The 25,436-nt window shown below is 54.1% G+C and overlaps 1 protein-coding gene across 1 annotated transcript in view; it reads left to right on the top strand.

Annotated features, from left to right (window-relative positions):
• The first annotated feature begins 726 nt into the window (after positions 1 to 726).
• PLXND1 (plexin D1) overlaps positions 727 to 25,436 on the top strand; it is a 66,289-nt gene continuing 41,579 nt past the window's right edge. Inside the window, exons 1-8 of the mRNA XM_063165087.1 lie at positions 727 to 2,076; positions 15,400 to 15,576; positions 18,452 to 18,583; positions 21,265 to 21,365; positions 22,020 to 22,149; positions 22,668 to 22,842; positions 24,281 to 24,389; positions 25,251 to 25,353. Of these exons, the coding sequence (XP_063021157.1) occupies positions 727 to 2,076; positions 15,400 to 15,576; positions 18,452 to 18,583; positions 21,265 to 21,365; positions 22,020 to 22,149; positions 22,668 to 22,842; positions 24,281 to 24,389; positions 25,251 to 25,353 (2,277 nt within the window). The remainder of the gene's footprint in view (positions 2,077 to 15,399; positions 15,577 to 18,451; positions 18,584 to 21,264; positions 21,366 to 22,019; positions 22,150 to 22,667; positions 22,843 to 24,280; positions 24,390 to 25,250; positions 25,354 to 25,436) is intronic.

The following is a 25,436-nucleotide window of genomic DNA, read 5'->3' as shown; positions in this document are numbered from 1 at the left end:
GAGCGATCCCACGGGATGGGCTGGTGCTTTAGGGGCTGTCCCCTACATCATCCCAGAGTGTAATTTGGGAAATCACTTTGGGTCTTGTTAAAGCGGCGCCCGTTGGAGGGCGGAGGAGAGGCGCGGGCCGGTCTGCGCTCCGCTTTTGACGAGGCGGGCGGGCAGAGCCGCTGCAGGGGTGGGGCCTCGCCCCCCGCCCGGTCCCCGGGGAGCGAGAGAGCGGGTGTTGGGCTGCGGGGGGATGCGTGGGTTGCGAGGGGGCTCCGGGGGAGGGCTGTTCCGGCCCGCCGTGCTGCTCCGCAGCTGGGAAAAGTCCTTCTTCCCCCGCCCCTTCCCCGCCGGCCTGTCCTGCTCGAAAACGCGGAGGAGGCAGAGGAGAGGAGGGGGACAGCCCGGAGCAGCCCTGTCCGGAGCCCCCCGGCGCCGCTCGGTGCCGCCCAGTCGGCGGCGCGGCAGACATCGCTAACTTCGCGCACGCACATGACGGGCCCGCGGCACCGGGACGCGGTGAGCGCCGGTGCGGGGGCGGGCGCGGGGGCGGGCGGAGGGCGGGGGCAGGGAGGGGGCGCGGCCGCGCGCCCCGCCGCCCCCCGCCGCCCCCCGCCGCGGCCGCCACTTCCCGCGGGCGTCGCTCGGCGGCGGGCGCTGCCTCCGCAGGAAGCGGCCCCGCGCCCGCCCCTCCCGCGCCCGGCGACGGGCACATGCACTGTGCGGCGCGGCGGCGGGATGGCTCCGGCTCCGCTCCCGGCCCCGGCCCCGGCGGCGGGCGCTGAGCCGCGGCCCCCCGCGCTGCTGCCGCTGCTGCTGCCGCTGCTGCCGCTGCTACTGCCCGGCCGAGCCGCCGGCCTGGAGGTGCAGCGCAAGTTCCTCTCGCCCACCCTCACCAACAACTTTGCGCTGGACGGCCCCGGCTCCCGCGTTTACCTGGCGGCCGTCAACCGGCTGTTCCAGCTGTCGGGGGGCGAGCTGGCACTGGAGGCGGAGGCGGCGGTGGGGCCGGTGCTGGACAGCCCGCTGTGCCACGCACCGCAGCTGCCGCAGGCCTCCTGCGAGCACCCCAGGGTGCTCACCAACAACTACAACAAGATCCTGCAGCCCGACCCGGAGCAGGGCGTCCTTGTCGTCTGCGGCTCCATCTACCAGGGCCTCTGCCAGCTGCGCAGCATGGCAAACATCTCGGCAGTGGCCGTGCGCTTCCCGCCGAGCGGCAGCGACTCGGTCGCTGTCTTCCCAAGCATGCTGAACGTCGCGGCCAACCACCCCAACGCCTCCACCGTGGGGCTGGTGCTGCGCCGCGGCGGCGGCGGCGGGGCGCGGCTGCTGGTGGCCGCCACCTACACTGGCTTCGGCAGCCCCTTCTTCCCCCGCAACAACAGCCTGGAGGACCACCGCTTCGAGAACACGCCCGAGATCGCTATCCGTGCCCTCAACGCCCGCGGCGACCTGGCCAAGCTCTTCACCTTCGACATCAACCCCTCCGACGACAACATCCTCAAGATCAAGGCGGGCGACAAGGCGCGACACAAGCTCAGCTTCGTCCGCGCCTTCTTGCAGCACGGGGCCACGCCGCCCGCCCGCCGCCCGTACGCCTACCTGGCGCTCAACAGCGAGGCCAACGCGGGCGACAAGGAGAGCCCGGCGCACAGCCTGCTGGCCCGCATCTGCCTGGGCGAGCCGGCCGAGGCCACCCTCAACGGCAGCGGCGAGACCAAGAAGCTGACCGAGTCCTACATCCAGCTGGGGCTGCGCTGCGGCGGCGCCGCCGACGCCTTCACCCGCCTCGTCTCCGTCTTCCCGGCGCGGGCAGCTTGGCGCAGCCCCGCCGCTCCTCGCGGCCCGGCCCCGGCCCCGCCGCCCCCCGAGGAGCTGCTCTTCGGCGTCTTCGAGCGGGCCGGGGCCGGCGGCGGCCGGGGGCGGCCGCAGTCCGCGCTCTGCGTCTTCCGCTTCGCTGAGATCGAGGAGACGATCCGGGCCGCCCGCAACTCCTGCCTCGTCAGCCCGGCCGCCGGCATGGTTACCGTGCTGGACAGCGTGGTGCAGGGCACCGGCCCGGCCTGCGAGAAGAGAAATATACAGGTACGGCGGGCGGCGGGCTCCTGCGGGGCGAGGGGCGCGGGACGCGGCGGCGGCGGAGGGCAGCGGCCCCATCGTGTCCCGTCCCGTGGCCGCTGCTGTCGCCACCTCTCCCGAGCTGGAGCGCATCTCCTGCTTGCCCCGGGCGGGCGGCTGAGCCTCACAGCCCGCTGCCCTCCCTGCTGTCCCCGGAGATCCTCCCGCCTGCTCGGGACCGAATCGTTCCCCTAACCTGGGTGCCCCGCATGTCCGTGGGCATCGCCAGCCCCGCGTCCCGTCCCGCGGCGCACAGCCCTGCCAGGGGCAGCACACAGCCACCCTTGGCTCCCCGCGTTCGTGGCAGAAGTTTGCCATTGTCACAATTTGTTACCGAGTGGCCGCAAATGTTAGCGCGAGACAGAGTCGCTTGTTTCCCTTTTCACTAAAAATGTACGATGCTTGGGAAAAAAGCGAGGGAAAAGGCTGCTTTAACGCTGCATTTTTCCCTTCCTCTGGGATGAGTGCACAGCTCGGCTCCATCAAAGATTGTGAAAACATCTGTTTGATTTCAGAGGCGAGATAGAGCATTTGGGCTTGGGCTTCCCTGTGCAATGCCAGTGGCAAAGAGAGAAAGGTTTCCCATGGTAACCGGAGTGTTTAGTGTGGCATCTCCACTCTGTGGTAAAATATGTAGTCTTAATGCACTTGGTTCATAGACCTACTCTAGCAAAGTTGAACGGTTTTTCCCTGGTGGCAAAGTACAAGCTGCCTGACAGCCAACAAATCTAGTAGCTGGCACTAATTCCACAAAGACTGGGTGTGTTAAGCACTGGGAGCTCAGTCCTGACATCTTGGCATGGTCACGGCTCTCAGAGGACTCGCTGGGAGTCAGGAATCCTATTTACAGGGTGTGAAGGCACCCGTAGTGGTTGTTGGCTGTGCTGATGCTCAGCGTCCCGGCGGAGCAGCCCCGAGGCCGGGCGGGACTGAGCTGTCTGTGCCAGGGCGGGTCAGGCAGCACCATCGGGGCTGGGGCTGCTCGAGGCGCTTGGGAAGTGAACGAACGGCCTGGTCAAAAGTGAAACACAGTGGCAGCAGCACCCATCACCCTTGAGCTTCCCCTGGACTCCAGGACTGCTGTGGAGGTACAGTGTTTTCTAGCTTCTGTTCAGTAAAGAAAATAATCATGACTATCATCAGGCTGCTGATGTTGAAAGTACCAAGTGCTGTATCCAGTAAGGTATTTAGACAGCTAATTAATGAGTGACTCAAGGGAGACTACGCACAGATGAGATTTCACTCCATCTTTGGTCCTGGCTTGTCACACCGATCCACTGTAATGTGTGTTCCTGGTAGCACCTTCCTCTTCCAAGTAGGGTACCTGGGTAGGCAGGGAGGGCGACCAGGAGCCTGTTGTCACTGGTGCCATAAAAGCTGAGAAGGGTGCTGTGTTCTTGAAGGGATGAGCAACAGGATATGAGGATCAGGGGAATGAGCTAAAATAACTGAGCACTGCCAAGCCATTGGGAGTCAGTGGGAACCTCTGTTTGCAACCGTGGCAAGAGCAGGCTGCAAGAGAACTTGTTCATGTGGAGACAGCAGTAAGACCAGTGGTGATATAAGATGGATGGGGAGATTGGGTTCTTGTACCAACTGACATTGCTGCTCTGTCACTGGCCTTGAACCAGTCATTGAACCCGAGGTACCTCAGTTTCCCACGTACTCCTGTATTTATTGTTATTCAGAAACCCAAGTCATGTAGCGTCAGATTGCATTTGTAAAGCTGCTTTGAGATCCTTTGATGTCAAGTACAGCAGGATATAAATGAAGCATAACGTTAATATTCGTTCATGCCTAATATTTCTACACTTCCCATTTATTTGAAGTGTATTCCTCTAAAACCGCTGATCAAGCCTGCTGGGAAGCCATCCTGCTAGTCAGGAGAGCCTTTATTTTATTTTTTTTTTTCCTTGCCTTTTCCTTAATTGTTAGAATTGCCAACAAGTTAACAACCGGCTGTTTTTATTTTCAAGTCCCAGAGCGGCAATGTCAAGAGAAGAGTTGTAATAGGGTGTTTCTTTGTGCTGTAAAAACCTAACATCAGTTTCCACCAATACGTTTTGTGTCCCAGACATGGAAAGGCAGCAGGAAAATGTATTAAAGCAGCAGCTGGTCTGGCAGAGCAGATCAGTATCTGTTAGTGGGTTTCCAGTTTTCCCATTGCATCCCTGTGCATCACTGATAGGGGCTCTGGTATTACTAAATGTGACTCGTTAGCGCTTCCTGAGGACCAAGTGCTTGGGTTTTAATCTCCTTTTGGAAGGAAAAAACCCTGATATTGGCCTGATTCATTCCAAGCGTGTGTTCAGCTGAAGTAGTCAGTTGTTAGAAGTCTGGACCATGGGCTGTTAGGTGTAATGCAGTGTGAAAGGAAAATCATTGACCCCGTGTGTACTCTCCAGTCTAATTGAATGCTCCCCTCCAGCAGCGCTTGCTTTGGCTCAGCCAGGGAGCTGCAGCTCGCCCAGCGTGCGGGGTTTGGGAGTGGGCACTCGGCGTGCCCGCCGTGCCCGCCGGTGCCGCGGCAATCTGCTCCTTGCGGCCTGCAGCGGGGCACGGCTGTGCTGGAGGCTCGGCGGGGCCGCCACACAACGAGGGCCTTCGTCCCTGTGCAGGTGGACGTGGCGGCAGCCGCTTGCTTGGCTCCCGTTTTGGCCATGTGGGATTGGCCACACGGAGGGCTGGCAGGGTGCATGGGGCAGGCGGGCCTGCCAGCTGCCCTGCTGCCCTGCGTGCCCCAGGCTGGGGACGGGGAGCCGCCAGCTTGGCCTGGGAACAGCCCCTGTCTTCCGTGCAAATGCTTATTTGCAATTAAGCACATGCTTAACAGCTTTGTGTCAGACGAGGAGAAAATGTGCAGAGGAGGATGGTCTAGGTCAGGAGTGGGGGCTGTTGGTTCTTCTCAATGAGGGTTGCTGAAAAGTCACGTACTGAGGAGATGAATTCACAGTGGCAGCTCAGGGGAAGGAGGATGTGTGAGGGAAGGGTTTAGGTTGGTTGGCTTCTTGCACCGACAGTGAGTGGGTGAGCTCCAGGATTGCTTCCCCTCAACAGAAATAGTTTTTATAATGAATTTTGTGTCAAATGCAGCTAAATTGGAATACTTGCATGGAATCACTGTGGTGTTTTGCCCACTCAAAGCCCATGTGGAATTTGGACTCGAGCCCCCAGAAGGGAAGAGGAGTAGGAGCTCTGGAGCAAACTGCCTTAACAGCATTTACAGCAGTGTGCTGACAGAGCTTATCAAATTCTTGGGACACTGCGTGGGTTTATAGCTCCTGTTTGAGCTGTTCTACCCCGGGAGGATCATGGCCCAGTGGGTTTGAAGGCTATGAAGGCTACGGCTGGAGTGTGACACAGCTGTGGGGTGCTCAAGACATCCCACACAGACGTTTCATAAGCAAGCAAAGCAGGCAAGAGCCCATCCCCAGCTTGTGGCTGGCTCCAGAGCAGTGGGACATCCCAGGAGCGTCCCCCAGGTCTGCCTGGCTGCTCCTCTGGTCACACTGCATCCCAGCCACGTCCCAGGGCAGCAGAGCCCCCACAGGGTCCTCTTGCCCCTGCTCCATATCTCAGTGGGTGTCTTGGCTGGGGATACGCTCAGGCACCTTTGTGTGCGCATTTTGCTGTTATGAACAAGTTCATTTGAGGAAAAGCTGCACTGGAAACCCCAACCCATGCTCACAGCTGCACCAAACTCAGTGTCTTCTGTGGGTTCTGCATGAGCCCCACGGTCTCCTAGAATCTCCTGGGCTCATGCAGAAAGCAGATATATTCATTAGGCCTAGATTTGCTGGCCAGGGAGCTACATCTCTCTTGGGAAATATTTTGGGGCCTGCAACTCAAAAAAGGCTGAAAATCCAGTTTATTTCCTCTGCTGAAAAGCATAGGCATAGTGGCATGGGATAATTAAATGTTTCAGCATTAATTCTCAAGTTTCTGGCTCTTGTGGCTTTGTGTCAGATCCTGCATGGTCACTGAACACTGTGTTTGGGGGTGTAATGATGAGATACTCACCAGTGAGCTGTACTATAATGGGTTGTTAAACAAAATGAACTCCTTGGGTAGACTATATAAACAATCTCTGTATATATGTGTGCCTGGGCATGGAAATGTGGTTTAAAACCAGTCAGAAAATGTTCCCAAAGAAAAAAATCTCATATACACGTGGGAATATGACAAAGCATCTACTTACTGTCCAGATCTACTGTGGCATCTCCATGGGATTGAGTTTTATAGGAGCTGAGTTACTTTGAAGTGCTGGTTTATACTAATTTAGAAATTCCAAACATGAAACTAAATGTGCTCTAACCCTACATCTACTCAAATAAATCCAGAGGATTAGCCACAGAAAGGAAACTGGGAATTTACACTTAATTTCTTCATTAAAAATGAGGCAGGAGTTCTTGTAGAAGCCTAATTTCTGTGTTTTGCAGTGCAGGCAGTTTAGAGTTGCTGGCAGCTCCCCAAGGTGTCACTGCCCAGGTTTGTAGAGCTGTACCATGGCTGTCACCATCACCTGTTGTGCTCTGGGACGTGGCATTGCACATGGGGAGTGGGCGTCCCTCAGTGCCCTGCCAGGGCTGAGGGCTCAGCTGGGACCCCTGGAGGGGCCGTGGGACCCGGGGTGCCCTGACAGAGGGGTGAGCCCCAGTGTGGGCTTTGCCTGGCCTTGGAGCCAGCGCGGAGCCCTGTCTGCCTGCTCTGCCCCTCGCCTGGTGCTGGTGAGCTGTGGCCAGCTGTTGTTGGCTTTCCTTGGGCATTCACGGGGAAGAGCAGCCTGCTGCTGCAGTGAGCGTGCTCTCAGGAGCTGTGTGAGCACCATCCCTGCTGCGAGGGCAGGCTCAGCCCCGTGGGCTGCCAGTGCCCGGGGCTCTCCCGTGCCAGGGCTGGCGCGGCCCCCGTGCTCCGTGCCAAGCAGGTCGGTGCCCCGAGCTGAAGGTGGGTGGTGGGAATGCTTTCCTGGGGGCCCCAGGGCTCATCCCTGCTTTGCATCTCAAGCTCAAACAGATCCCAGATTGCAAAGGGAAATTCGGTCAAAGTGGCAAAAGTTTCTGTGCCTGGAAATGGGAAGTTGTGCTGCTTTAGGGAACAGAAACTGGCTCCTGATGGTGGCACAGTGCCTGCCTGCTCTGGGGGCCCAGGGCTGCTGGCTGGGCAGGCCAAGTGTTTGCCATCCCTCGGCGGACAGGGGCTCACAGGCATGCTGCTGGTGTCTGGAGAGCTCTGCCAACAGCTGGCTGTGCAGACCTGGTAATTCCTGGTACCTGGGTGCTCAGACTAGATTTGATCCATTGAGCTCATCAAATCCCCTGTAACTAAATAACAGTTTAGGAAAAGGGTGGTTTGGCTAAAGCCGAGGGTTTTCCAGGGCAGGTGATGGACTCCCTCACGTGAATGCAGACCCACGCCCCAGGAGCCACAGTGGATGCAGGCTCAGCTGCAGGGCCTCGGTGGCTGGAAATGGAGAGATTTGCCATCTCTTTTCTGATGTTTCCACGTTTCATTTACAGTGAATGGGACTGGGGGCACCTGGAGAAGTGAATAAGGCACCATGAGATGTGTATGGATGCGCAGGGATGCTGTAGAAACACCTTACTACACCTTGTAAATCCCAGCAGGGTGTGACTGCCCCTCTGTACCAGGCATGGGTGGGGTTGGCATTCTTGGCTGGAGTGTGGGTGGCTGTTGCTTGGTGGCGTTGTGCCCAGTGCCCTGGCCCTGGGCAGTGTTTCAACAACCCCATGCACTCGAGTCCCTTTGGCTCGGTGAGCCCTGGGCACAGTGCAGCTGCTGTGTTGGGCAGCACTGTTGTCCTGGGTTTGTGGTGGGGAGGTGGGAGCCCAGGCCCCCCTGATGGATGTCTCTGGTCAGAGGAGTGGCAGCGTCAGGATTTGAATTGAGGTCCCAAGTGTTTCTGTGTGACTGTCCCCAGCACACATCCCTGGGACCACAGGATGACAGGGGATCAACAGGAGGGATCTGCTTCGCTGTTTCTTTTTTTTGTTTGATTGGATGTTTTTGCTTGTGGATTTTGGTGGGGGGTTTTTTTTGTTGTTTTTTTTTGGTTTTGATTCCTGTGGGGCTGGTAAAGAAATGAGCAGTTGTTTTCAAGTTGGGCTGCAGCACCCTGCAGCAGGTGGAGGAGGTGGCAGACTGTCTACGGCATCTCTCACTTCGAGAGGCCAGTAGAGTTTATTGATGTTTTTGAGCAGAGGGAGCAGTACTTATTGCTAACATCTGGAGAGCAGCTCTGCCGTTCTGACAGAGCGGGGCTGCAGGGGCGTGGGACGACTCGTGCCTGGGAAAGCCCAGATCAAGCTGGGCCCAGGTGAGCTCTTGTCAGATGTGGCGTGCTGGTGAGCAGGGTGGCCAGCAAAGCCCACGATGATCTTGCCTTCTTTGTTCAGGTGCTGTCTGCCGGAGGGGACAGGCTGTGAGTGTGAGGGCTGGCCACAGGCCGGAGGAGCCTGGCTCACACGTTCATCCTTTGCACTTTCTTTGCATCGATAATTCTCTTTGCTTGAATTTCTTCTGCCCCCAGAATGAGGACAGGGGTTGGAGTGGAGGAAGGCTGCCCTGGTGACCCAGGGAAGTGGTGTGTAGACTACATCTGTGTAGCTTGGTTGCTTCTGCATTTGGAGTGCTCAGTTAATGAGTAAAAATGGTTTTATTAAGCTTTCTGTGACAAGCTTCTCCTGTGGGCTGGGTGCTCGACCAAGTGGTGGCAGTTTGTGTTTTGGACTCTGGTGCTGAGGCTGTGGAGCAGGTGATGCGTGGGGGTACCCAGAGGGGGACAGCACTGCGTTGCTTCTCAGAGGCAGGTTTTACTAAGGATGTGAAAAACAAGGGTAGAGTTGTGCTCGTTATCTCGGGGCTTGATGGATTCAGCAGAACTAATGAGGAAAATACAGGAAAACATTTACTATAAACTGTTGCTAAATGAAGTAGATTTGAACTGACACATGCAAAAGACCAGTTGTGCTAGGTAAGAAGCTGTTACTTTAATGGATGCTTTTTTCAGCCCTGACTTGCACAGATATGCCTTCCGAGCACTTTGAGCATGTGAAGTGCTAAGTGTTAGTCTAGCAATAATAAAATAGTAACGACCAAAGGTCGAGGAGCCAAACTCATGGTTCATCAGGGACTCTTCCCTGTGGAAGAGAGTTTGAGTGGTCTGAGGTTGGTTACTGAGGCCAAAGCTTAACATAAATGAGAAACACAGGTTGAGTGGTGCAGGGGTAACGGGGAGAGCACAGCTCAGAAAGTACAGCCTAAATAAACCAGGCGTCTTGCTCTGAGCAGTTTGGATGGGGAAGGTGTCTCGTGGGCTTCTGAGCAGAAGTGGGTGTCCTTGAGATGAGGCATGCTGATCTGCTCAGCCCCTTGTCCCCAGGGAGTGGGAAGAGGAGCTGAGTTTCCAAGAGGGGTGAATTTTAAGGACATACTAGCTCTTGCTGCTGAAACACGTGCTGTTCTGACTGTGACAACCCCTCTGGACCCTGTTTGTTAATCCCCCAGCTTGCTCATTCCTGGTGGATTTGATTCTGTAATCTGAAGTATTGTATTTAATGCAGGATGAAGGCTAACATAATAAGCTTGACCAGTCTTCCTGGCAGCATGAAGGATGTGCAATTTTAGTTTAGAAAGTGCTTCTTTTTCATGTTTCTCCACTTTGAGCAGCTCCCCATGCTGTTGTGCTTGCTGTTTCAGTGCCCCGCTGGGGAAGCACTGGTGGGTGCCAGCCCTGGGCTTGTGTGGGGCAAGGAAGGGGGACCATGCTGGGCTGTGCAGGTCTGCCAGTCACCTGTGCACATCGCCTGCAGCTTTCTTTTCCAGCTGGGGTCAGCATGACAGGGGTGGGGCTGATGGAGTGATGATGGACATGAGCTGGGCCAGCTGTGGCTGGAGGAGGGAGCTGAGGAGATTTGGAGGGGAATCACGCTGTCAGCTGCAGGCATCCAACTTTGGTGCCACTGCTGGAGCTGAGGCTGGAGCCTCTGAGGACTCACAGAGCAGATGGTTGGATGGCAGGAGGGACGTGTGGTAGTTCAGGCTGCTGCCAGGCTTTGGCCTCTGTAGCAGAGTGGCAGTGCCTGCAGCCCAGCAGGGCCTGGTGCTGTCCCCGTCCCTGTGTCCTCCTGCTGAGGTGGCTCTGCAGGCGGCAGCTGGGCGGCTGGACGTGCTGTCTGCCCGGGGCTGCCACTGCCAGAGCAGCAGATGGAGCTTGGGTTCTGCCCTCTGAGACGATGTGGGACGCTGAGAGCCTCTTCCAGCGCTCTCAGTCTCACACCTCTGGTGGTTTGAGGTCTGTGGCTGCGGCGGAGGTGAGCGTGGCTGCTGCTGCTGCTGAGCCGCAGGGCTTTGGCCCGACCCAGCTGTGCCTTCCCCAGCCATCAGTCCTGTGCTTGCTGTCCCCTGCCTTCTAGCAGTCCTCTGTGCCCTGTCCCCTTCCTTGCCTCAGCCACAGTCCCATGGGAGGCTGCCAAGAGTGAAATTTGGGAGCTGGCAGGAAAGAAAAGCGTGGAGTCAAGAGGAGAGAGAGGGAAGAATGAGTTTTCTAAGAGTGATAGCTCCCTGCAGTCACAAGGTCTGGGTGGCTGCTGGGAGCAGAGGGATGTTGGGATGGACCATTACTGGTGTCCCATTAGTGACTCACAAAGTACCCTAGCCCAGGGCTGGCATTGTGCAAACGGGCAAAACACAGCAAAACTCCCACTTCCTTGCTTGAGGAACTTGTCTTAGCAAAGAGTGAAACCAGAGTGCAAGTCTCACTTTAAAAATTTTTTTTTGGTTTTTTAAGAATGTCTGCTGTGCTGAGTGGATACTGTACTCTTGGTAATTCTTGAGAAAAAAATTCTCTAGATTCATTTTGCCAGAGATTCTCAGCCTGAGTGCCTTGACTGGCCACAAGTGCACATTGATTTGCCTCCTGTTGCCTAAAAAAATATGATGGGAAGTCTGAGGAGCTCTGTGCTAATGCCTGCCCTTGAGCAGCTGGAGACTGCTTACATCTCAAGTGCCTCAACAGTGGAGTCCTCTTCTGAGGATGACATTTTCCTCCAGGCATCCCAAAAAGCCTGGTTTTGACAGGTCTGGTTGCGACACTGCAGCAGATAAACGAGTGATTGTGCGCACAAACTGCTGGGGAGCTCGGGGGGAATGCTGGGGCTGTGTGCTTGCTCTGGGCTCTGCCCGACACAGAGCAGGGCTTGTACTCTCCCTTAGCATAGTGCAGCCGGGCTGGCTTGGCATCACTGGCCGTGTCCATGCTCCTGTGCAATATTTCCCCACTGGTTTTTAGCCTGTCCCTGCTGTTCAGTGCAAGTCTGTGTCCTGTTATTCTCTTCAGACAGTATCCTAATTATTCTGAATATTTGCTCTGCAGTCAGAAATTTCCCTGAGTCATACCTAAATGTTAATAAAAGCCTAATGGTTTATGTTAAGGAAGGCAAGAGATAAAACTAGAGCCCTTTTATCACAGCCTTTAGTGGCCTGAAAATGTCAGTTGTGTGGGAGCAGCTGCCAAATTTTGAGCCTATGAAGATGATGGCTAAGTCCCACAAATCAACAAGTTTGGAGCGGATTATGCGATGCTGGCTGTGTCATTTTCCCAGGACTCCAGGCGTGCTGGAAGCCAACACTTTAATCCTCTCTGATACGGAGTCAGAGAGGGGCCGGGCTCCCTCCTTGCTCCGGAGCTCTGCACAGCCAGCACGGCCTCGTGCGGGCCAGGGGCTCTGGGCTTCCCTTGCGCCGCGGCTTCTGAGTCACAGATCAGCTCCAGCTTTGCTTGGGAACTATTTTTAAGGTCACAAACACAGGATGCAGAAATCAGCGCATTTCATGGTTTTCCTGAGAGCTGCCTCACCACTCCTCTTCCTCCTTCTGTTTCCAACAGACTTCCTTCCCGAAGGGACATCCTGCATGCCCAGGGCTGGGGAGCTGTAATGGAAATTCTGGGAAATCGCTTTTTATGCTCCTTATAGGCCTGGGATAAAGAACTGAACTCACACTGTGAAGACAGCTGAACTCTTGAGCTCTGATGCGGCTGGAAACCTTTTATCTCTGTCCCATTTTGTTCCTGCAATCGCACTCAGGGGTTAATCTGAGTAAGCATCCTCTTAGCTGTGGCCCCTTGATTTGAATTCATTTGCATCCCTTGTGAAGTTTTGCAGCAGTAGCACAAGCTGCAGTGTGCAGGGGCAGCGTGTTCCCCTGTCCTGGCAGGGCAGAGTGCTCGGCTGGTGCTGGCTGGGGCAGTCCCAGCTTTGCCCAAGAGGCTCCTCAGCAGCAACAGAGGGGCAGTCTTGTGGGCAGGAGGCCTTGATCTGGAATCAGCCCACAGTTCTGTGAGTTACTGAGTACCCAGAGCGTGTCAAAGAAAAATAGAGGCAATACAGTAAATGCCCACGGGGTGTTTTAAAATGCAGATTATAGAAAGAGATTGGTTTTGGAAGAAAACTTAGCATTCGTTCTTTTCACTTCAGGATAGGGCAGCTTGATTTAAGAAAGAGTGAGATTTAACCCCTTCCACTTGTGGATGGCCTTCTATTCCATTCATCCAGTGCAATTCCCCAGCTGTGGTGGCTGCCTGGTGCCTGCAGAAGGATGTGACTTGGCTGTATCCTGTTTACTGTAACGTGATGAAGTTAGCTGTCCTCTTGGTGCTGTGGGGTGCGAGTAGCAGCAGCACAGCATGTCATCCCTTCTTTGGACCCGGGAGAGGGAAATGCCTTATGTCTCCTACCCATCCGTTTGTTGGAAGATCTGATGTCATTTGAAGAAAGGTGTTTCAGAGGAAGGATGTGTGCAGCCAAAATAAAGCTCGGCCTGGGTTAGAATAGTTACATCCTGTTTACTGTGGAAAACACTTTGCACTGATACGAGCTCTGAAATACATGATTTATAAGCAGGCAGGCGCTGCAGATAAGGGACTTCCCGTGATTTTGGCCACCTGTGTGAAGGAAGGGCCAAGTCTTTCAGGCTGGCAGGCAGTGATGCTGGTTCCAGCTCCTGTGCAGCTGCCATAGAGAGGAGGTGCTGAGCATCCCTTGAGGTCCCAGGTGGCCGGAGATGCCTTTATGCCTCAGTTTCCCTGCAGGAAAGAGCCCTGTAAGCTTCAGGTGGTGATATTCTTAAGGGATAATGAAGAAGAGATAGAGATAACCATCCCTGAGACAAGTAGATAACCCCAAGTGAGTTTCTAAATAGCTGTTTGTGAAGGGAAGGAATCATTAAATCAAAACATGAGTGGCTTGCCGTGTCCTCTGTATAGTATAAAAAAGTTGTGTGGCTTAATTACAGAGAAAACATACACATTTAAGAATTTGGGCTGTGATTTTACTTTTTACTATAATGAGATGCAGTAAAACTGCAGAATGCATTTAGCATTGCATCCACAAACTTGATCCTTTAGTCTTGGTGCCCTAAGAACAGAGGTACAGCTTTGAATGTGCTGCCCCGTTTGGCACTCTTCTGAGCAGAGGGAGTTTTTCACATCAGGCTTTTGTCACTCCGTGTCCGGCACAGCCAGCGGTGGCCGCGGGCTCTGGGGGGCACAGGGACCAAGGCCAGGGTGGTTTTTGGAGAGGACCCAGCCTGTCTCTGGTGGCACCGTGAGCCCTGGCTGTGTCTGCAGCAGCCGGACCCTGTGGTCGGGGCTGTGTGCTCTTGTGCAGAGGTTGCTGTGGGGTGACTGCTCTGCTGGGTAGCCCCAGTGTTTGCTGACCAGCTGCTGCAAACACCAAGGGCTGGCTGGCACCCCCAGCTCCTGGTGAGGTTTGCTGCTGTCCTCTGCATGCAGGGAGGAGCAGTGGGCAGTGCCATGGCCTGCAGTCCCCACGCTCACTGCTCCCTGCACCTGTGGCCACGACAGGGAGGTCACTGGAGCTGTCTGTCTGGGGCTTCGTTTCTTTTGCTGGTGCAGGGGCACCATCCCTTGCTTATGCACACAAAGCCCCATCACTTGGCATTCCCTTTGAGTTTTAGCAAGTTTCTTCCCCATTTCTCCCCAGGAATGTGTTGCTGTGGTGTGGCACCAACCCAAGACACAGTGGTGGCTTGGGGGCAGATGGGCATGAGGCAAGAGTTGCACCCCAAAGTGGGATGACCCTGCAGAGAGACCTTGCCTAGTCTCACCCTCCTGTTGCAAAGCCTACATATTTGCTTAATCTTCTGAACTGTCTGGAGAGAGGAGAGAGCCAAAGCTTTAGCCTGGTTCTATTAATGAAGTAGTGATGATGACTAGGGAATTAGTATCCAGGCCCTGGTGTAGTCCAGGGAGGAAGGACTGTGCTGAGCAGGCTGGTGGTCACCTTCTGCCTGGTGGAAACTGCATTCCCATTCCCTGACAGATACAGCCTCAAATCCCTGTGTTTATTCTGCTTAAATTCAGAATTCTGTCAGCTTCTGTGGCAGTGCTATCTGCCTTATGACTGGATTCAGAAAGGCACAAATGTGCTTTGTCCTTGGGGTGTGGGCTGCGACCTTGCAGGCATTTCTTGCTGGAATTCTGTGCAGGCACACTTCCCGCAACCGGGGCTTGGATGGTGCGCAGGTGAGCTGTGGGTGCCTGCTGCTGCTGGAATGCCAGCCCTGTCAAGGAGTGTGACAGTGGGGTCACAGCATCCCCTGGCCTAAACCTGGGGTCACGCTGTGGGTGACGTGGTAATGGCCCTTGAAACGTGCTCATTGTTTGAAGGGCTCCAGCTGCACCTGCTGCAGCTCAGAAAAGCTGCTGCAGGAGTGACTGCAGGTGAATTGTCAGCAGTGAGACTGTTGTGATGTTCAGGCATTGTTGAATCCATCCAAGTTGTCTGAACAGAAATTACATGAGAATCTCAGAGGATTTGGAGTGAGGGGTCATAAATCTTGGGTGCATCTTGGCAGGGTAGTAGGAATATGAGGCATCAGTTCCACTTGCAAATGATGCTGTCATGCAGCAAATGCACTAATTAATTTAGCGCAGGAGAGTCAAGTCTGTTGTCTTGCTTTTGGCCAAACAAATCAAACGCCTGCTCATAGACACAGGTCAATGACAAGTCCTTAAGCAGTGCCTTTGCCTTGGCCCCTGGCAGCGAATGGATGTGGGAGCCCTGCTGTCAGCCTCGTGCCCCTGTGCCGGCACTGGGTCAGCTCGGCAGCCGGGGCCAGCTGCATTTTGCTGTTGTGTGGGCTCCAGGAGGGCAGAGCGGGCTCTGAGCAGTCCGTCCCAGCGCTGCTGAGGGGGTGGCCGGGAGCACGCCCATGTTTGTGCCGCCTGTTGATGTGTGTGTCTCTCTGCAGCTGCAGCCGGAGCAGCTGGACTGCGGAGCCGCGCACCTGCAGCACCCGCTGGCCATCCTGAACCCGGTCACTGCCACCCCCATCTTCACCTACAGCGGCCTGACCGCCGTGGCAGTGGCCAGTGTCAACAACTACACGGTCGTGTTCCTGGGCACGGCCAGCGGAGGACTCCTCAAGGCAAGTGGGGCCCAGCAGAGCAGCAGCGTGGGGCAGCACAGCTGGGGACAGGGTGGGTGCCGGGGCTCCCCCTTCCACACCTCTGCTCTGCCCACAGGAGCACATCCGTTGTCTCCTGGTTTGTGCACCTGCTTCCTTCAGGCAATGAGGAACTCATTGGGTACTGCCATAACCTGGACAGTGATGCATGCTGCCTGATGCCTGGTGGCTGTTAATCACTGCTCAGGGCTGCCGTGTGAGCAGGATGTTTTTGATAAACCCTAAGCTGAAAATGCTATTGTGCAGCATTGAATTATAAATTAATTTTATTAAACTATTTTATTAATTACATTAATATAATTTTAAAAGAATACGATTATATATGCAACATAATATAATTTTAATTACAATGTTTTTTTATTGTTTTAATTGTTGAAGTTATTAAAATTATTTGAAGCGCTTCTAATAAATTTTCCCTCTGAGGTGCTGGATTTTGAAGACTCCATGTAGACAGGGGAATTACAAAGAGATTCTTCTTCACAGCTGAATCCAAAGCAGGTGTGAACCCATGGTGGAGTCTGCTCTAAATAACATGTAAGAGGTGGTGCAGGGTGATGCAATGCCCCAGCTCTGCAGCCAGGACGCAAGGCCAAGCTCTCAGTAACCTTAGTGCTTGAAGTTTGCCAGGGAAAGTTTTGATTGCAGGCAGCCGCAGCAGTCTGGTAAACTGCCAGTATCAAAAGTCCATAGAGAAGAGGGGGGAAAAGGCCTGGAGCAGAGACAGCTGATACCTGCTTTATCTCTGCCTGGGGGGACTGGCGCATAATGCGGAATAGTGGATCAAAATACTTGGGCAGAAGAAAACGTACCCAGATTTTCCCCTTGCATCTCAGTGCTCCTGGCAGAAATGTGGGAGCGATCAGGATCACAGAGAGGCTCCCTGCTTTGATTGTTGCCCCCAGGGGCAGGTAACTGTGCGGGTGGGAGGGGGCTGGCGCTGGGCCAGGCGCAGCAGGCCGGGGGGCACATGCCACACGCGGAGCAGCGCGTTCACACGGCATCAACAGCTCTGCTCCATTATCATCTCCGAGAGACCGGCCTTATCTGCCCGGCCTCCATTAGGGAGAGGCTCCTGGCTGCCCTGCGCTCGGATAATTTGCTCAGATAGCTGTAATCTAATTCCACAACACAGCTGCATAACCAGAAGCCCTTCTACCTTTGGGGCTCCTTGCTCTTTGGCACGGGACACAAGGTACTTTGCGTGAGCAAATCATTCAGATTTGTGGCCTGAGAAAAGACAGCAGAGGGGCAGAAATAGTGCCTGCCCAGCTCCTGCCAGCAGCAATTAGGGCTACCAGGGGCATGTATGGCGAATTAATGCAATTCTGGCTGTAGACAGGCATTTGGTGAGGACCAATCTAGCCATCGTGAGAGGGTCAGCAGTGCTTGGACAGCACAGCCGTGGCAGGTGCAGTGCCCTCAAGGTGGCAAGGAGGGCTCTCTCCTGATGTGTGCGGGTGTGGAAGTGCAGTGTGCAAGCAGGCGAGTCCTGGCATTACCCAGGACGTGCTCTGCTCCCACCAGCACCCCGGGCAGTCTGTGTCCTCCAGCCACCCCAGCAGCTCCCCTGCTGCACCAGGACCAGCAGTCACCACCCTCTGTGCTGCTGTGGGGGCTCTCCCCAGGGCCTGCAGCCCCCTGGAATCCAGGGACATTGCCTGTGTGAAGAGGATGCAGGGTGAACATGCCCAGGAGGCAGAGGGAGCCAGACTCAGGTGTCTGTAAACAGCCACGTGGAGCACTTCTCAGCAGCGAGGGAGAGAGGATGCAGCGGGGAATGTCAGGGCTCAGTTCATGGACTTCTTGGGTGATAGCAGGGAAATAATTTAGCTTCTGGCTAGCCAGCTTTTAAAATGGACAAAGCAATAGTACCCTTTTTCTGCATAGCTCTCTGTGCTTCTTAGCAGAGAGAAGCCTGAGCCTGTGCTGTCATACTGGGCTGTGTCAGTGCTGCTCTGGTGTAAGAATTAATTAACCTATGTTAATTAATTAATCCACATTTAGAGAACAGAGGCACACTTGCTCATTACAAATATTGCCTTCCCTTGCTAGTAAGAAGGCCAGAATTTTCCACACTCCCTTTCTGTTTTAAGCTGAAAAGTGACTGTCACAAGAAATTGTGTAGCCCCATTGTTATTTCCTCTCAGTAATGCCACATTTAATTTACTGAATTTTCAAGTCAAATGCCAAGACATTCAGAGAACTGAAAGGCAGGCTGATGCTGTGCAGCCTCCTCCATCACTGCCAGCGCTTCGGCTGGTGATTCATGAGGCAAGGTAGGATTGGCACTCTGGTGGCAGCTGCCGTGGTCTTCTGGAGTCAGCAGGGATAGAAGCTTCTTCTGCCTAGGAGTGACAACACTTATTTTTCAAATATGCAGGGAGCAGGAGATGCCATGCTGTACAGCCCTGTTGCTGATTTTCACTGTTTTTCATTAAGTTTTGGGAACTCGATGTTCTCTGTACAGAATGTGAATGTGTATGTGACGAGGCCTGAAGGCTGGTGCCACTTGCACAAGGGTAACACAAACGCTGCTGTGCCCCTTGGATGAAGCTGTGCAGGGCAGAGCCTCCAATCTGTCACCTTCCAGAGGAACCAGGACAGTGAGGGTCCTGCCCCACTGAGCAGGGCTGGGGCTTTCTGGGCCGTGCCATGCCTGCCCAGCGACGCAGAGCTGGCTTTCCAGGAGAGCTCTGTGTGTGCAGAGATTCACAGTGCTTGACAGCTTGGGGCACCACTGAATACCACTCTGGTCTTTATTTATAACCAAGGAGAAATAATCTTCTGCCCTTAGTGTTTGAAAATGTTCTCAGTGAGTGGCCTCTTCTCCCTACAGATAAACCTGGACAGCACGATGAAGGTTATTAGCAGGAGATCCATTTCGGTGGCTTATGGAGAGCCTGTCCACCCCATCATGCAGTTTGACCCTTCTGATTCCACTTACCTCTACCTGATGACCTCTTACCAGGTGAGATCCTCAGTCCTCAACAAACCAGTTATTGGAGCACAGCATGCATTTGATTTAGCTCAGAGCTGGGAGCAGAAAGGGACAATAAGGTTTTCTTTAATAGTGAAAGCCAAGATGCTCAGAGCTTTGGCTGTCACTGGGCTTTCTGGGGAGGTGCCTATCTATTCTCCTGTGCTGGCTAATAACACCATGCAGCCGAGCTTATCGGGTCTTTGTGGTGGTCAGGTAAAAAGAAGAGTGAAAGATACTGAAACGGATTGCACTTATGGGAGTGCAGAAATAAGCGCAGAAATAAGCAAAGGTTGCTCCTGTACAGAAACCCCAAAATGACAGTACATGGTCTTTAGGGAGGCTTCCAGGAGATCCTACAGACAAAAGTCTGCCTGTCAGAAGTGGTCCCTGGGGAGGTTTCTGCTCAGTGCTTGGCAGGAGGGCTCTGCAGAGACCTGGAGAGCTGCAGCAGGTACAGGCAGGCGGTCCCGTCTCCATCAAGTTAACAGAGTAGGAAGATGAGAGCGGAGCGCTCCAGGCACTGAGGCTTTGTCCTGAATTACATTTTAATCTGTCAAAACAGATGCACCACCCCAAGTGTTACATGTTGCATTTGTATTTTCCAAGCTCTAATTCCCTGTAGATTGGTCATTATCGTTTCACAGACCCCTCTCAGGAAGCCTCTTCAGCTGATGGCTCTGACTGGCTCATCTCAGCCCCCGGCTGGGCTGTGCCCTCCACTCGGGCTGGTCAAACAGCTGGTGTGGTGCTCGTGGTGCCTCCTCTGACTGCTCCTTTTCCAATAAATGCGATGAGTTAGTTTCTCTTTGGTGGAGAGAGCATCCTGGGAGGCTCCTCAGGAGCTGGACAGGGTGGGATGGGGTTGCTGAGCCCTGCAGGGCTGGAAGCAGTGAGGTGCTGTGAGTGAAGTGGGGCTGCAGCCTGGACTGTGCTTGCCTGGTGGGAGCTCAGGGCTCTTGGCACCTCACATTTTCAGTCCCCACTGTTCCAAACCACTCAGGTTTCCTTCCCAAATGTTTAGAGGTCAAAGGAGGTGAGAGCAGAAACTAACACATGCTTTCCCTTCCAACTGCTCCTGCCAAGTGAGTCCCCAGAGGTACTTTGATTTTTTTCACAAATCAAGGTTTCTAGAGTGGTGCTGCTTTCTGATCTTTGTGTAAACAGCCAGAGAGTGCTGGGCTGTGTCTGGAGAGGAGCTTTCTGCAGGTCTGGGTGAGAGCTTTTCACAAGAGAGGGACAAGCTGTAAAGCTGTGTCCATCTGACACCTCTGAAAGGTGCAGTGTCACGTTCTGTAACCTGGTCTCGCATGGCTCCTGCCATGGCACCAGATGAAAAGGAGCAGCTCAGCCCAGCCTAGCCCAGCTAAGCTGGCTGCAAACCCTGTGGATTCCTGAGCCCTAGGGCATCATTCGTGTCTTGGGCCTCGCAGCCCCTGGCTTGGACAGGCTCTGGGGGCCCCCAGTGGGCAGCAGGTGGCTTCTTGGGCTCATCCCCATGCCAGGTGGCCGTGGCACAGCTCCAGCTTCCAAGCCATGCCAGGGCTTGCTCCTGGCGTGCTGGGTGCCGTGCTCCAGGGCAGGGGTGTCTCAGCCAAGGCGCTGGTGTCCTGTGTCCAGCTGCTCGTGGCCGTGTGGCTGCGTCCGGCTGGGCGGGGGTCCCGTGGGGCTGTGCTGCGTTTGGAGCCCTGTGCTGTTGTTGTGGGGCTGTACTGCATTTAGGAGCCCTGTGCTGTTGCTGTGGGGCTGTGCTGCGTTTGGAGCCCTGTGCTGTTGTTGGGGGGCTGTGCTGCGTTTGGAGCCCTGTGCTGTTGTTGGGGGGCTGTGCTGTATTTGGGAGCCCTGTGCTGTTGTTGGGGGGCTGTGCTGCGTTTGGAGCCCTGTGCTGTTGTTGGGGGGCTGTGCTGTATTTGGGAGCCCTGTGCTGTTGCTGTGGGGCTGTGCTGTATTTGGGAGCCCTGTGCTGTTGTTGTGGGGCTGTGCTGTATTTGGGAGCGCTGTGCTGTTGCTGTGGGGCTGTGCTGTATTTGGGAGCGCTGTGCTGTTGCTGTGGGGCTGTGCTGTATTTGGGAGCGCTGTGCTGTTGCTGTGGGGCTGTGCTGCGTTTGGAGCCCTGTGCTGTTGCTGTGGGGCTGTGCTGTATTTGGGAGCCCTGTGCTGTTGCTGTGGGGCTGTGCTGTATTTGGGAGCCCTGTGCTGTTGCTGTGGGGCTGTGCTGTATTTGGGAGCCCTGTGCTGTTGTTGTGGGGCTGTGCTGTATTTGGGAGCGCTGTGCTGTTGCTGTGGGGCTGTGCTGTATTTGGGAGCGCTGTGCTGTTGCTGTGGGGCTGTGCTGCGTTTGGAGCCCTGTGCTGTTGCTGTGGGGCTGTGCTGCGTTTGGAGCCCTGTGCTGTTGTTGGGGGGCTGTGCTGTATTTGGGAGCGCTGTGCTGTTGTTGGGGGGCTGTGCTGCGTTTGGAGCCCTGTGCTGTTGCTGTGGGGCTGTGCTGCGTTTGGAGCCCTGTGCTGTTGCTGTGGGGCTGTGCTGCGTTTGGAGCCCTGTGCTGTTGCTGTGGGGCTGTGCTGTATTTGGGAGCGCTGTGCTGTTGCTGTGGGGCTGTGCTGTATTTGGGAGCGCTGTGCTGTTGCTGTGGGGCTGTGCCGCGTTTGGAGCACTGTGCTGTTGTTGTGCAGATGACCCGGGTGAAGGTGGCTGCCTGCAGCCAGTACTCGACGTGCGTGGAGTGCCTGGCCGCTGCTGACGCCTACTGCGGGTGGTGCACCATGGAGACCAGGTAGGACCCGCCCCGCCATGCCCAGGTGTGCTTGGCGTGCCCTTGCCCTCAGCCCTGCAGGAGTTTGTGGTGCCTTCTGCCTTTCCCCACAGTCACGGTACCAGCAGTCCTTACAAAATACGAGCTGTTAGAAAGTACTGCGTCTGGCCCAAAGGGTTGGGATGTTCTTCAGAGCCCAGGTTTCACCATAGCTGCATTGTCATGCCACAGGCACCTGCCGATGCAAAGACTCTTTTGTGGGTGTCAAACCGTGGGACTGGGAGAACCCACCCCCTGTGAAAGTCCATTTGCCCCTGCAGATCTCATCATCTATCAGTAGAAGATAATCACATGCAAAAGGGAATATTCAAAATTAGATTCGATATTTGCAAACTGAAGATGTCAGACAACATGTCATCCTCTCCTCCTGAGTTTGGGTTCAGCCTGGCCTTTTCCTGCCTTCCTCAATCCTGCTGCTCCACCGGTGCTGTGGGAGTACACATTGTTATCATGGCAAGCAGACACTTAAACCATAGCAAATGTTAAGGCTTAGGCTGCATGGATGAAGGAGAAACATACAGACGCAAGATTTTCTCTTCTCTCCCAAGGAATTCAACGTTTTTATCACCTGTTTTAAAACTCGTCAACCGCGAGCTGTTCCTCTGTTCGTTGCAGGTGTTCTCTGCAGCATGAGTGCACCGACTTCACAGGGGCCAACTTCTGGGTGAGCGTGAGTGAAGGAGTGCAGCAGTGCCCTTCCATGACCATCCTGGAGCCTGAGATCAGCATTGACAAAGAGAACCCGGTGCGTTTGCAGCCAGTTCCCAGTCAATCCCCTGCAGGGCCTGTGGAGCCGCAGCCTGCTCTGCCCACCCCTGCTCGTGCCGTGGAGCAGCACGGCTCCTGCGTGTGGCCAGGGGATGCTGAGCTCTGCTGCATGCTGCTGCATTGGGGTGACCTGCTGCACCCCGAGCCTGAGCCAGCTGCATGCTGAGCCTGTAGGGAAACAGCACCCAGAGCTGAGCCTGCAGGGAAAAACCACCCAGAGCTGCTGCTCCAAACACACAGGGCAGGGTCGCGAAATTTCAACCACAGTCAGCTGCAGACAGCTGAGTCAACTAATTTCCTGGTTTTGTATTGCTGCTATTTAAAAGTATTTTAATTATATTTTAAAGGTTTTTTTATAAAAATATTATTTGTTTCAAGACAGACCCTGTCTGTGGGCTTGTTTTGGAGTTGCCTACCTCTGAAAAGCTTCTAAAATGTTGACAATTTCTAAATATAATTTTCTGTGATAATAGATGACTTTTTTGTCTAATGTAGGCCCTGATAATACAAATAAATGGAACTATCCCGAACTTGAATGGAACAGATATTTCATGTGACTATGGAAACAACATCCGCACGGTAGCCAGAGTCGCTGGGGATTATGTAAACCAATTTATTTATTGCAGTTTGCTTTCACGTGAGAAATATCCAGCATTTCCTGATGACCAAGGTATGCAAAAACAAACAAGATGGGTTCCTTCTAACAACTTTTGTGGACACAATTTTTAATAGGCTTTATTTATTTTTTCAGTTGTATGTGCAGTTAAGACATACAGGAAAGAAAAGCCCGAAGCTGTGTCTGTTTTACAGGGCATATGACTCTGAAGTGTAGGAGTTCCACCATCTTTACATGAATTGATAGTATTTCAAATCTATTAATTTTTGTTTTAAGCATCAGAATTTAAATGCCAGTTCACATACTTATTTTTATCTGGTTTGAGCTTCTGCTTTAGATTTAGTATGTACTAAGCCAAAAATGTTCTAGCCCTGGTCAAATAATAATCGTTTTTTTAATTGATATTTTCAATTGCTTTGTTCGATTTCCCTCCAAAACACACGCTGCCCTTCAGGAGAGTTCTGGAGGAAGAGCAAGTGGGTACCTAAAGGAGCTCAGGAAATCTTAGCCCCATTTTTCAGTCCAAAGCCAGCCAGAGGTGTCCGGTGTCCCCTGTTTGCCAAAGGGGGATGCCTGTCGAGCTCCACGGAGCAGCCTCCAGAGGGAATGAGGCTGAAGCCAGCTGAGCTGCTGGCTGAGCTGACCAGGTCTGAACTGGCCACTTAGGGATGCTGTCAGCCCCTCTCTGTGCCTTGGAGAAGTTTGATGCTTTATTCCAGACTTGAGTGCTTGTAAAGTTCTCATCCTTCAAGCCTGGAGTGAATGTGTTGTTGAAGATGGCTGACTTGAGTGAGAGGAGAATTAGCTAGTCCTTTTGAAAATTCCACTTTGTAAAGCTGCATTGCTTTCCTCCCAAACTATCCAAAGAATGGGAGATCTTTAACTGCTCTGTATTGTTGGTTTCAGCAATGTCCAAATGAATTTCTGGAATCCAGTGCGCTGATTTATTGTCTGTATTCTGAAAGAGGCATTGTTTCTTCTCTCTGGTGCTTATATGGCAAAATTGCAATGAAAAAAAAAAATAGGCAATTCTGGGGTGAGGGAAGGTAGTATGGTGTGTTGAGCAGCCAAAAAAGGGATTTCCCTTCTCTGCAGGTTTGTTGGCCCAGGGAAAGTGAGCGGGATTTTAAAACATGATAACCAACATGTTTTAATTACCACATTTTAAAAATTATAGTTTAGCACCAACTGTATGTGAAGACAATAATTAAGTCTGCTAATTAACACTTGCATAACATGCTGGAATTTTGTGCTGCAAGTCACCATGTTCTTTTTTGTGAGAGTAAAGTAAAGTGCTGATTTAGGAGGGAAGAGCTGAATGTCAGAGGAGAAAGGATGGCTGGTCCAAGTTCGGACATGCAGCTCGGAGGAAGCCCTAGAGAAAACAAATCATATTTAGCCTTTGTTTTCCCAAGGGTCTCTCTTGTCTGCTGAGTGTGAGTGCGAGCAAGGGGCTGTTGCAACCCAATATTCTTTGGCTTGATTTTCTCAGACCACGTGGTCGTTGAAACTTCTCTCCGGGTCAACAGCAAAAACATAATCCGGGCCAATTTCACCATCTATGATTGCAAAAGGATTGGGAACATTTACCCCACGAGAGCGTAAGTGTCCCCAGAGTGCAGGCAGGGAGGACCGTGGGCAGGTGTTGGCAGGGCGGGGGTGGCACGGGGGTGGCACTGGTGGGCAGTTTGGGGCTGGGAGGGTGCCAGCACAGAGCTGGACGGGGGTTCTGCTGTGTGGGGCTAAGGGGGGAGCTCAGCTCCTGAGAGAAGGCAGCTGGGGGCCTGGGCAGGATTTGGCAGCATCGTGGGAGATGTGCTGCCAGAGGAGGGTCCTCAAGCCATCTGGACATGTTTGGTTTCTTTTAAACATAAATGATATTTTTATATAAAGCTTGTTCTGTTAACCCTTCAGCAGCAGAGGGGACCTCCCCACAATCTGTGGGCACTGGGGAGGGGAGGCTCAAGCTCTCTGGCTCCTTCCAGCCCTGGGTGGGAGCAGTCACATGCCCCCATCAGCTTGAGGGGGCTCTGGTGGCACACGCCCAAACCCATCCACCTCTCAGGAGCGTAGCATCAGGACCTGACCACAGGGCTCACCAGCACTCCCATGTCTGTGTAAACAGCAGGGACAGTCTCAGGCAGGTCCAGCATGCCAGGCTCCTCAGAGAGACAGATGAGGGAAAGAGCATTTTTTTTTGGGAAAAACATTTTTTGCTAAGCAGAGGAAGGTGACTCTCAGTCTGCTGTGGCCTGAGGCCGGGCAGGGATGCCTGGGGGTGATGGGCTCTGGCCACATTCCCTGCCAGCTGCCAGGGAGAGGAGAGGATAATCCAGCACTTGCCATGGGTTTCTCTAGGCACCATTAAAGGGTGAGCAGTGTGGAGATGGGTTGCAGGGCTGAGGTGTGGCCCCTCTGAGCACCCTAACTCTGCTTTCCTCACCCTGCCTTTGCCATTGCAGGTGCACCAGCTGCCTCTCAGCCAGGTGGAAGTGTCACTGGTGCCCCTCTGCCTACAGCTGCGTCTCCAACCGCTCGCAGTGTGAGGATGCTCTGCGGATGGAGGTGAGCGTTGCCCCGTGCTGCTCGGCTCCCAGCCTCCTCCAGTGGCCCTGCCCTGTGCCCTGCTGGCTCCTGTCCTGTGCCAG

Source organism: Melospiza melodia, chromosome 10 (genome assembly GCF_035770615.1).
Source record: "Melospiza melodia melodia isolate bMelMel2 chromosome 10, bMelMel2.pri, whole genome shotgun sequence".
NCBI classification, from domain to species: Eukaryota; Metazoa; Chordata; class Aves; order Passeriformes; family Passerellidae; genus Melospiza; species Melospiza melodia.
Note: the sequence above shows the minus strand (reverse complement) of the source record. Positions and strands in the feature narration are given on the sequence as shown.